General features: G+C 47.6%; 1 protein-coding gene across 1 annotated transcript in view; it reads left to right on the top strand.

The window, feature by feature from the left end:
* Positions 1-2,137: 2,137 nt before the first annotated feature.
* Positions 2,138-12,060, top strand: part of MYLK3 (myosin light chain kinase 3) — a 40,459-nt gene continuing 30,536 nt past the window's right edge. Inside the window, exons 1-3 of the mRNA XM_008055016.2 lie at positions 2,138-2,611; positions 8,620-8,622; positions 10,046-10,136. Coding sequence (XP_008053207.1) covers positions 2,138-2,611; positions 8,620-8,622; positions 10,046-10,136 — 568 coding nt within the window. The remainder of the gene's footprint in view (positions 2,612-8,619; positions 8,623-10,045; positions 10,137-12,060) is intronic.

Raw genomic sequence — 12,060 nt, forward strand, 5'->3', positions numbered from 1 at the left:
CCAGTGGTCAGCAAAGCCTCCTGCTATAGCCTCATGGATTTGTTCCTTTGGTTTATGGTGTGGGGGAGGCTTGTGTAAGAGGCCTGTTTTGCCCTCAGGGAGCTTCAAGGTGGCTGGGAACAGTGGCTGACCAGCAGCCATATTCCCAGAAAATGAGTTGCCTTGTAAACGTGTTGCTCATGGGAGACCCTGAGCAAACTCTTGTAATGTTTATAATTAGCTTTTGATATAGACATATGTCGGGGGCTTTTATTTTCTTTGGGTTCCTCTGGACTCTCAAGATATCTTTCCAGGCTTTATTAACCCAGGACTTGCCTGGATGCTTGCTGCTTCAGTGATCTTCCAGAGACTGGGGTCTGTCTCTGCAGTCTAGTGAGAACTTCATTCCACAAAGTTTCTAGGTACCAGCTGGGAGAGCGGCAAGGGGTATGTGTTAGACAGTCGGTGATTTCTCTAGGCAGCCCTTTCCCAGTCCTGATTCCACAGGGAAACACTAACCATGAAGTGCTGGGGAAAGTGTGGCTTCCTGGTCAGATGCAGGTTTCTTTTCTGTGGCAGATGGGATCCCACTGAGGGGCACAGTGAACCCCCAAGAGCATTTGAAACACAATGTTACCACCCACTTGCTTTCTCCAAGAAGACTTTGTTAATATGGGCTTGTTTGGAATCAGTGAATACAACAGACCTGTGCTCTTTTGAGCATGTTCTGGGTCATGCCACCGATGACACCCAGGACTGTGCTTCCGAAGGGTTTGGATTCTACAGGGCTGCTTAGGAGTGACCACCTGGATAGAAAGATAGGTGGGGCGGTTGTGGTGAAGCTGCTGTCACAGCAAGCGCGTCAACCTGGTCGGCCATCTGTGGCTTAAAGCAGCAACCCCCTCTAACAGTGCTTTTAGATGTCAAATTCGTAGTCAGAGGTCATCATAATTGTTTTTATTTAGGTGGGGGAGGTTTAGGGGGACATTAAGGCCTCCTTACCTTACTGCCAGCATGGTCCATGGCTGATGCACACTTCCAGGAGGCCAAGTGCCTGAGTGCCTTTTGGGAAATTTTCCTCTCTGGGCCTTACTTTCTCCCCACGAGGGACTGGACAGAAATGGTGTAAGTGAGGCCACTCAGTAGCATTCTTGGGACTTTGCAGTGCTCCCTGTTCCTCACCTCAGTGACAACCTGAGTGTCTGCTCATATCTGCTTTACTTATTGATGCTTTTGTAAAAAGTTTCATCCAAACCAACAGTTTTTGAAGCCAAGGCTTCAAAGCCAAGGCATTTGGAAACCAAGAGACTCACAGGCCCTGTTGATCCCAGGGCCCCTGCAGAGCCTGTTTCAGTTTAGAAATTTGGTGTCGTTACTGGGGGAGCAGGGACCTCTGGTAAATGTCCCCTGGAGGATGGTGTTTGGCAATATCCTAGGCCATTGTCCTTCAGTTCTATTTTTAGGTGCAAGTGAGGCGTGACTGAGGGCCCCAGGTGGGGAGGGGGCCTGAAGACCACAGGCAATCTATACACATGTTTTGGGCATCAGCAAAGTAGGGGCACCTGAAAATGTGTTTTTAATTTGCAGGGGCATCTCATTTTTCATCATGGCAAAATTGCACCATTGCTGAATGGTCTCTCGCCTTTTTGTGTTGGTCTTACTTATTATCGTGACTCTGTTATGTGTGGCCTCAGTGCTTTGGGGCACTGTGGGTCTTCCTGTGCCCTGGGATCCCTGACAGAGTCCAGCTGACAGGTGCCATTACCTAAAGCACTTTTTCCTTCTAACCTTTAGCTTCAGCTGCCGAATCCCTGCAGGCCCTGGACAGATTCTTAAAATATTTGCCCATCAGCAGCCTCTCAAAGAGGAATGTTAAAAGCTGCTGTGATGTCAAAGGGGCCCCAAGGAGAAGAGCCTGGGCCAGACTAGCCCGTCATTCACGGCCCATGGCAGGGTGGGAGATAAGCCACCAAAGGCACAGAGAGAACCCAGTGCTCTGGGCTTCCAAGCAACCCCAGCGGCCCGTGCAAGTTGGTGCTGCCGGGGAGGCTGTTTGCTGCCAAGGACAATGAATTTCCAGACACTCCCACTCAGGTGAAAACCATAGGTGTCTGGCTCTTCGTTTTCTCGCCCTTGTCTTTGTCACTGCCTCATCAGGATGTCAGGAGCCTCCGAAGAGTGTCTGGGGCCCCAGGAGCTGCCCATGCTAAACAAGGTCTGTTTAACCACCATGGACAAAAAGCTTAGCATGCTGAACGAGAAGGTGGACAAACTTTTGCATTTCCAAGAAGACGTCACGGAGAAGCTGCACTGCGTGTGCCAAGGCATGAGCCACCTGGAGCAGGGCCTGCACAGGCTGGAAGCCTCCCGAGTACTGGGCCCAGCTGGGCCCAATGGGGCTCCCCCAGGGGACACCCAGGTGGGGTGGCCTGAGGTCCTGGAGCTGGTGAGGGCCACGCAGCAGGAGGCAACCCAGCACGGCACCAGACTTGAAGCCCTCTTCAGGATGATGGTGGCTGTGGACAGGGCCATCACTGTGGTAGGGTCCACGCTCCAGAACTCGAAGGGGTTGGATTTCACCATGCAAGGGAGTATCCCCTGGAGGAGAGGCAGCCTGGCTGATGGCACCGAGGTTGGTTCCTGCGTCCCTGCCCTGGCTGGAAGGGAGGCCTAGGGCCCTGGTGGGGAGAACCTGCGGCTGGTCTTAGAAGAGCTGGAGGGATGTCCCCTTCTTGTGCTTCCTGTGTGACCTGCCAGTTGGGAAAAGGAGAACCGGAACCTCACAGGTAGATTTCAGGCAGGACACTGACTGCTGCTCTTACCAGAGAAAGGAAGGGATAGTGCCCTGGCCATGACTGTGGGGCCTTGGGCAGCTCCAGCGAACTTGGAAGTGGGGGACAGCCTGGCAGTTAGGGAGAGGACATCAAGCTTCTTTGACTTTGCTGTGTCTACCTTTCTGCTCCTTCACACCTGGGGTGGGAGACAGGTGGGGGTGGCCAGTTTGCCCTGACAGAGCCCCTGCTCAGAAACGTACCCCCTCTTCCTGTCTCCAACCTTGTGCTTTGCCCCTGAGGGGGTGGAGTGTGCAGCTGCCTGTGGGGAGATGAGTGTTGACAGGTACCCAGGGAAGGCAGGCAGAAGCCGGAGCCTGGGGGTGGCAGGTGGCATTTCTGGGAGCGGCTGTTCCCTGGGGTTGCATAATCAAAGCTGCTGGCGAGTGGAAGCTTGGCTGCCGGGGCAAGGTTATGGGGATGAGGTGTGGGGAGGCAACACCCTGTTTGGGAACAGCTAAGGATCAGCCACTTAGCAACACTCAGACAGCCTGGAGCCACAGTCTCAGCTTCTAGCAGTTACCACCAGCAAGAGGCGAGTTGCATTCTGATGGAATCGGGGTGTGCCTTTCTTCCCAGCCCACCAGGTCGGCACTCACACTGGCGGGCCCCTTCCCCTCCAGGTCCTGCAGCTTCTCCCAGAGTGTACCCCTCCACCCAGCTCCCCTGCACTGTGCCACCCTGTTGAGTTTGGCCACAGGGGAGTTGTGCACCTCTGCTTTTGCCACTGATGATCAGTCACAGCTTTAAAAAAGAAAATTACTCTAAATGTAGTTGGCCCTTCACACCTGCAGGTTCAGCCAGCCTCAGATAGAAATGTAGTTAGGCCTACAATGGTTGCATTTACACTGAATGTGGACAGACTTTTCTTTCTTGTCATTATCCTCTAAACGGTACAGTAGAACTATATGGCATTTATCCGTATTAGGTATTATAAGTAATCTAGAGAGGATGTAAAGTGGACAGGAGGATTGCATAGGGTATATGCAAATATTACACCATCTTTTTTTTTTTTTTTTTTGAGTTGGAGTCTCACTGTCTCCCAGGGTGGAGTGCAGTGGCACACTCCTGGCCACTGCAACCTCGACCTGCTAGGCTCAGGCGATCCTTTTGCTTCAGCCTTCCAATTAGCTGGAACTACAGGCGCACATCACCATGCCCGGCTAATTTTTTGACTTATTGTAGAGACGAGGTCTCACCAAGTTGCCCAGGGTGGTCTCAAACCCCTGGACTCAGGCAATCCTCTAACCTCAATCTCCCAAAGTGCTGGGATTATAGGCTTGAGCCACGGCACCTGGCCTTACACCAACTTATATCAGGGACTTGAGCATCATGAATGACGGTATCAGAGGTGGGCCTTGGAACCAGTCCTCGTTGGATACAGAGGCATGTTTGTAACATAATAAAATAAATCTAACCAATAACTTTTAAAAATTAATATGTACACAGTAGAAAAAACTGTATAGTATAAAGCGCATATAGCGCCCCTGTTCTACCCTGCCTTCCTAGGCAAGTATAGCTGCTGGTCTCCTGGGTCCTTCCAGACACGGCTGTGCATCGGCAAGCCACTGGCATATGCATCACCCTTTTTGTTTTATTTCGGTTCAGCTCAAACATTATGCACATTGTTCTGGGCTTGACTTTTTATTTTTTACTTAATGTATTTTGGGCATTGTTTTATCTCCATATTTTTGCAAATGTGTTTGGGGTACTCCATTTTGGGGATGCGTCTTAATTTTTTTAACCAGTCCCATGTCCTTGTTTGTTTATGTGGTTACTCATCTTTAGCTGTTATAAATAATGATGCAGTGAACATCCCTAGATGTATGTCTTGGAACATGAGTGTGAGCTTATCTTTTTGATACACTCCTAGCAATGGAAATGCTAGGCTGGGGGTAGATTTGTATAGATGAAGCCAAACCAAGGAACTTGGTTCAGGGAACTAATTTCAGAGTAGTCTCCTACCAATCGTGTATGGGAAGCCTTTTGTCTTTGCCTGTTTGGTACATGAAAATGAGGGCTCGTTGTGCATGTTTCTTAACATTTTTGTTTAAACATTTTAAACTTTTATAAAGATAGAAATTAAGATAATGAGCCCTGTAAACTCATCTGCCAGCTTAGCTTCCCCTCATCCACTGGAAACTGTGTTACCCACCCACTTCCATGTGTTACCCACCCACTTCCCCCAGATTGTTTAAGCCAATTTGAGATATCAGGTCATTTCTTTTATAAATGTTTTAGCATTTGTATCTAGAAGATAAGAGCTCCTTAAGAGGTAGGACTGACTGTTAAGTGGTTAAAAACAAAAATATAAAAATTAAAAGATAATGACTCTTTTAAAAAACATAATCACAATGCCATTATCATACCTCAAAAAGCAAATGATAATGTCTTAATATTACTAAAGCCAGTATTCAAATTTTCCCAATCATCTTATAGTTTATTTATTTATTTATTTTTGTTGTTTTTTTTTTGAGTTGGAGTCTCACTCCGTTGCCCAGAATGGAGTGCAGTGGCCGCTCCTGGCCACCGCAGCCTCGACCTGCTGGGCTCTGGCGATCCTTCCGCCTCAGCCTTCCAAGTAGCTGGAACTACAGGCGCGAGCTACCATGCCCGGCTGATTTTTGATTTATTGTAGAGATGAGGTCTTGCCAAGTTGCCCAGGTGGGTCTCGAACCTGCCGGCTCAGGCTCACCTCAGCCTCCCAAAGGCGCAGGATTACAGGCTGAGCCACCAAGCCTGGCTTATTTTTTATTTTTATCTTTGTTTTTTGAGTAGGAGTCTCACTCTGTCACCCAGACTGGAGGGCAGTGGCACACTCGCGGCTACCGTAGCCTCAACCTGCTAGGCTCAGGCGATCCTTCCGCCTCAGCCTTCCAAGTAGCTGGAACTACAGGCACACGCCACCACACCAGGCTAATTTTTTATTTATTGTAGAGATAGGGTCTCACCTAGTTTCCCAGGCTGGTCTCGAACCCGTGGACTCAGGCAATCCTCTCACCTCAGCCTCCCAAAGTGCTGGAAATATAGGCATGAGCCACCATGCCCGGCCTTATTTTTTATTATTTTTATTTTTTTGAATTGGAATCTCACTCCATTTCCCAGGCTGGAGTGCAGTGGCATGCTCACGGCCACCCCGGCGTCGACCTGCTGGGCTCCGGCAATCCTTCCGCCTCAACCTTCCAAGTGGCTGGAACTACAGGTGCATGCTACCGTGCCTGGATAATTTTTTATTTTTTATTTTTTATTTTAGAGACGAGGTCTTGCCAAGTTGCCAGGACTAGTCTCAAACCCACGGGCTCAGGCAATCCACTAGCCTCAGCCTCCCAGAGTTCTGGGATTACAGACTGAGCCACCGAGCCCAGCCCATCTTATACTTTTAAAAATGGTTATGGTTTATTTGAATCATACCCAAATGAGGCAATTAGTTATATGTTTCTTAAGGCTATTTTTTTTTTGAGTTGGAGTCTCACTCTGTTGTCCAGGCTGGAGTGCAGTGGCATGTTCACGGACACCACAGCCTTTACCTGCTGGACTCAGGTGATCCTTCCGCCTCAGCCTTCCAAGTAGCTGGAACTACAGGTACACCACCATGCCCAGCAAGTTTTTTTATTTATTGTAGAGATGAGACTGCGCCAGGTTGCCCAGGCTGGTCTCAAACTCCTGGGCTCAGGCATTCATCTTGCTTCTGCCTCCCAAAGTACTGGGTTAATTCTACTTTTGAATTCATAAAATAATTTAAACTTTTTGTTATGGAAAATTTCAACTGTAACCAAACTAGATAGAATAACATATCTCATAGTTTTTTTTTATCTTTTAATTTTCATTTTGAAATTGTGGGGTACAATTCAGGGTTAGGTATACAAATGTTCATTGTGCAAGTACCCTTATTGATGAGGTGTGCCCCCCCCTTCCCCAGGTGGATATCGACTACCGTCAATCCCAGCTATCTCCCCCACCCCCCTTCCCACAGTTTCCCGCTACTTTCATTCCCTTTTCTACAGTAATATGGTAGTTGTTCAAGGTCTACTTATGAGTGAGAACATGTGATACTCATCTCTTTGTTTCTGTGAGAGAACACAGTATTATAAGCTCTAATTCCATCCATGTTGCTGCGAAGTTCATGATTTTGTTCTTCTCTAATATCTCATAGTTTTAATTTATATTTCTTTTTTTTTTTTTTGAGTTGGAGTCTCACTCTGTCACCCAGACTGGAGTGCAGCAGGCCGCTCCCGGCCACCGCAGCCTCAACCTGCCGGGCTCTGGCAGTCCTTCCGCCTCAGCCTTCCAGGTAGCTGGAATTACAGGCGCGGGCTACCACGCCCAGCTAATTTTTGATTTATTGTAGAGATGAGGTCTCGCCAAGTTTCCCAGGCGGGTCTCGAACCCGCGGGCTCAGGCAGTTCACTCACTTCAGCCTCCCAAAGCGCTGGGATTACAGACTGAGCCACCGAGCCCGGCTTAATTTATATTTCTTTTTTTTTTCTTTTTTCTTTTTTTTTTTTTTGAGTTGGAGTCTCACTCTGTTGCCCAGACTGGAGTGCAGTGGCCGCTCCTGGCCCCCACAGCCTCGACCTGCTGGGCTCCGGCGATCCTTCCGCCTCAGCCTTCCAAGTAACTGGAACCACAGGTACGCACTACCATATCCAGCTAATTTTTGATTTATTGTAGAGATGAGGTCTCTCCAGGTTGCCCGGCGGGTCTCGAACCTGCGGGCTCAGGCAATCCACTCACCTCAGCCTCCCAAAGTGCTGGGATTACAGGCTGAGCCACCAAGCCCGGCTTAATTTATATTTCTTTTACTAGAAGAGTAAACACCATCCATAGGCTTAAAATATGCATTTTCTGTGACCTGCCTGCTCATGTCTTCTTTCCTCTTCCCTGTCTGTTTTTTTCTTATTGTTTTATGAGTGCTTCTTATATTAATGAAATCAGCTGTCATACATCTAGGTAGGCATTCCTGGAGAACAGCAGTCATAGAACTTTCTCTTTTCTGAATTTTTGCAACATCTTGTGTACATGTCCCACCAGCACTTCACTGATCTTTCTTCTGGTCCATGTGTTTAATACACATGTCAGCCACTGTCTTCAGCTTTGAATCCAGTCTTCCCATCAGTCTGCAGCTGCTGATTGGCCCATGACAGGAAGCCTGCCCTCTGTGTGGAGGCCAGGGCTGCTCTTGCAGGAGGGGCTCAGAGAATGGACAGTGAACCAAGATGTAGCCACAGCTACTTGACATGGTCAGTGCTGACAACTGTGCATTATGGAGACCTTCAGTGGACCCTCTTTGTGTTTCCTCAGAGAGTAGGGCATAGCAATCATTTGTGGAACTGAATTCAATCCCAGCATTGGCTGTTAGATTGGAAAGTTGTGCCAGGACTGCATGAAGTCCCTCCCTGGATCTTTTGATGTGCCCTGAGCACTTCATTTGACTGCAACAAGGAAGCCACTGATGACCACTGGAAGCCAGGTACTCCCATGAGAGATGCCCTCGGGCTTGGCCAGGGATGAGCCAGAACCAGTCAGGTGGTTCACATGCCTCGGCTTCTAGGATGGTGTTGGAGATCTCTTCTGCTTCTTCTGGTGCACAGACAAGACAGGGACTGAAGGTTGAGCCTTGAGAACAGGACCCAGCTGCACGTGGGGTGTGTGTGATGTGTGTGTGTGTGTGTGTGTGTGTGTGTGTGTGTGTGTGTGTGTGTGCCTGTCTACACTAGAGACAGGGCGTGAGGGGACTGTTTGAGCTCAGCAAGGTCTGCCAAAGGACAGTTTGTTTGAGCCCCTTCCTACTAGTGAGGTGAGGCAGGAGGAGGTCTAGGATAATGTCCCCCCAGCTACAGGGATGGTAGGACAAAGCCTGCAGAAGGATAAGGAGTTTGGGCCACATTGATGGGGCTGACCAATGGGGATGGTGACTATCATGGCTACAGAAGCCAGCACTTTCTGCTCAGTGCCTGCTATGTGCCAGGTTCTGAGCTATGTGTGCTCTATGTGACATCCTGACCATTAGAAGAGTAGGGCTTGATGTCCTGAAGTTCCAAGGGCCGAGCAGGAAATAGACTTGAGAGAAGTGGGCACAGTTCAAGGGAAAATGGAGCCAGTACTCAGCTGCAAGGCCAGGGAGACATTTGGGAAAGATGCCAGGTAGAGAGAGCTGCCCCATGTGGGCATGGAGTTGCTGGGTCTTCAGATTTTTTTCAAGAGAAGCTGAGAACTTAGAATTTTTTTCTGATCAGTTTTATTTACAGGTATAATTCTTAAATAATAATTATTTTATTAAGGTATAATTTACTTATAATAAAGTACACCTACACACAAACCATGCACATTTGACACATTCTAAGTGTTTACAATCATGTTTACAATCATGTTTTATGTACAGGTATTTATTTTATTTACAGGTATTTATTTATGTATTTATCTACGGTTTTATTTGCAGATATAATTCTTAGATAATAATTATTTTATTAAGGTATAATTTACATATAAAAAGGTACACCTACACACAAACCATGCACATTTTATTTTATTTATTTATTTATTTATTTATTTAGAGTTGGAGTTTCACTCTGTCACCCAGACTGGAGTGCAGTGTCCGCTCCTGGCCACCGCAGCCTCGACCTGCTGGGCTCTGGCGATCCTTCCGCCTCAGCCTTCCAAGTAGTTGGAACTACAGGCGTGCGCTACCACACCTGGCTAATTTTTTGATTTATTGTAGAGATGAAGTCTCGCCAAGTTGCCTAGGCGGGTCTCAAACCCGTGGGCTCAGGCAATCCACTCACCTCAGCCTCCCAAAGGCGCTGGATTACAGGTTGGACCACTGAGCCCGGCTCCATGCACATTTTAAATGCACATTTAAATGTACAATTAACACATTTTAAGTGTTTACAACCATGTAATCACCACCACAATGTGAGTCCTTTGAGGTCCAGACTAGAGCCCCCTGTCTGGGTCTGGACCCACCTTTCCCTGGCAATGTGGTGAGGCGTTGGAAAGGACCAGGTTCTGCATTTGAAACTGGTCTCCTCCTCTTCTAACTCTTATGGCCTTGAAAGGCCTCAGTGTCCTTATCTCTAAAGTAATAATGGCAGTGTCTGCTTTAATGCTCCTGTGAGACTATGTGAAGTATTTGAAGTCCCTTTATTTTAAGCACGTGGTAGGTGTTCAGTGAACGTGTGAGGCCTGAATGATGATGTTGATGATTATGATGATAGTTTTTATGGTTGTTATTTTAGAACAGAGAGCGAGCAGAAGAGAGGGGAGCGAAACGAAAGCATGTGCTGAGCACCAGGGGTGTGCAGACTGACATCTGGGAGTCGTGGGAAGGTGAGTGGAGTCCCAGCTGCTTTCTCCCACACTATATACAAGGCAGCTTCAGATTAAAAGTGCCAGCAATACTGCCAAAATATGGGTGCTGAACAACTGTTGAAGCTCCTGTTTCTGGAGTTATTTTATGTGTATCCCACTAGAGATGTCTAGCTAATTGTTATGTTTTGAAATCACTTGGCACTATGTCGATTATGCCACCAGCTTGATACTCAGGTTTACTGATTTCATTTTTCTTTAAAAGTTTATGGATTACTTTTTAAAGTTTAATTTTATAATTTTGCATAATATTTACATGATTCCAAAGTCAAATAGACAAAACACGTCATAGTCGTGTATTGTTTAATGATGGGGATACATTCAGAAAAAGATGCCATGAGGCGGTATTGTTGTGCAAATATCATAGGGGGTACTTACACAAGCCTAGATGGTAAAGCCCACCACTCACCTTGGGTGTGTGGGAGAAGCCTGCTGCTCCTGACTATACATCTGCATGCAGGTTACTGTATTGACCTGCAGGCAACTGCAATACAGTGTTAAGTATTTGAGTATCTTAACATAGAAACGTACAGTAAAAGTGTCACTATAATCTTACGGAGGCTGGAGTGATTCAAGCCTATAATCCCAGCACTTTGGGATGCCAGGGCAAGAGGATTGCCTGAGTTCACGGGTTCGAGACCAGCCTGGGCAACATGGTGAGACCTCGTCTCTACAATAAATAAAAAAAATTCGCCGGGCGTGGTAGCACACGTCTGTAGTTCCAGCTACTTGGAAGGCTGAGGTGAAAGGATCGCCTGAGCCCAGCAGGTTGAGGCTGCAGTGACCGAGAGCATGCCACTGCACTCCAGCCTGGGCGACAGAGTGAGACTCCAACTCAATAATAAGAATAATAATAATAATCTTATGGGACCACTGTTGTGTATGAGGTCTGTTCTTGACCTCGTGTCATTAGCAGTCCACGACTGTGTATTAAGAGAAGTCTAGCTGACATTCCGGTTCTCTGAACCCTGTTTCCTCCCTGCATGTGTAGTCATTTAAAGAGTTTTTTGTCTTGGCTGGATGCAGTGGCTCACTCCTGTCATCCCAGTACTTTGGGAGGCAAGAGGATTGCCTGAGCCCGGGCAACTTGGCGAGACCTCGTCTCTACAAAAAATAAAAAAATTAGCCATGTGTGGTGTTGCCTGTCTGTAGTTCCAGCTACTTGGAAGGCTGAGGTAGAAGGATCACCTGAGCCCAGCAGGTCGAGGCTGCAGTAGCTGTGAGCATGCCGCTGTACGCCAGCCTGGGCAATAGAGTGAGACTCCAACTTCAAAAAAAAAAGTTTTTGTTTTGTCTTCCCTTTGAGGTCCAGTCTATTCAGACCACACTATAGACAGTTGCTTGCACACGTGCATATGCGCACATACATGCTCCCTTCTAGGTTACACAAGACACTGTGCACACTGGTCTCCACCTTGCTTTGCTCACTTACAGTAAGTATCCTAAGCTCACTCATAGCTGTGTATGGAGATATTAATTTCTCCTTTCTCATGGCTGTGAACACTCCATTGTGTGGGTGTACCATGATTTAGTCAATCAGCCCCTGCTGATGGCCATTGCTTCTGGTCTTTGGCTCTAGTTAACATGGTGTATTCCATGGCCTTGTGCCTACTCCTTGCGGTATCTGTGACAGATTTCTTCACATGGGAATGTATTTTTATCCTGCCTGTTTTTATTTATGTATTTGTTTTTTACTTTTTGAGTCAGCGTCTCACTCTGTCACCCAGGCTGGAGTGCAGTGGCACACCCATGGCCACTGCAAGACTCGATCTGCTGGGCTCAGGTGATCCTTTTGCCTCAGTCTCCCAAGTAGCTGGAACCACAGGCATGTGCCACCATGCCCAGCTGATTTTTTGCTTTGTTGTAGAGATGAGGTCTCACCATG

This window comes from Carlito syrichta, unplaced genomic scaffold, assembly GCF_000164805.1.
Source record: "Carlito syrichta isolate Samal-C Ts95f unplaced genomic scaffold, Tarsius_syrichta-2.0.1 Scaffold301634, whole genome shotgun sequence".
Lineage (NCBI taxonomy): Eukaryota > Metazoa > Chordata > Mammalia > Primates > Tarsiidae > Carlito > Carlito syrichta.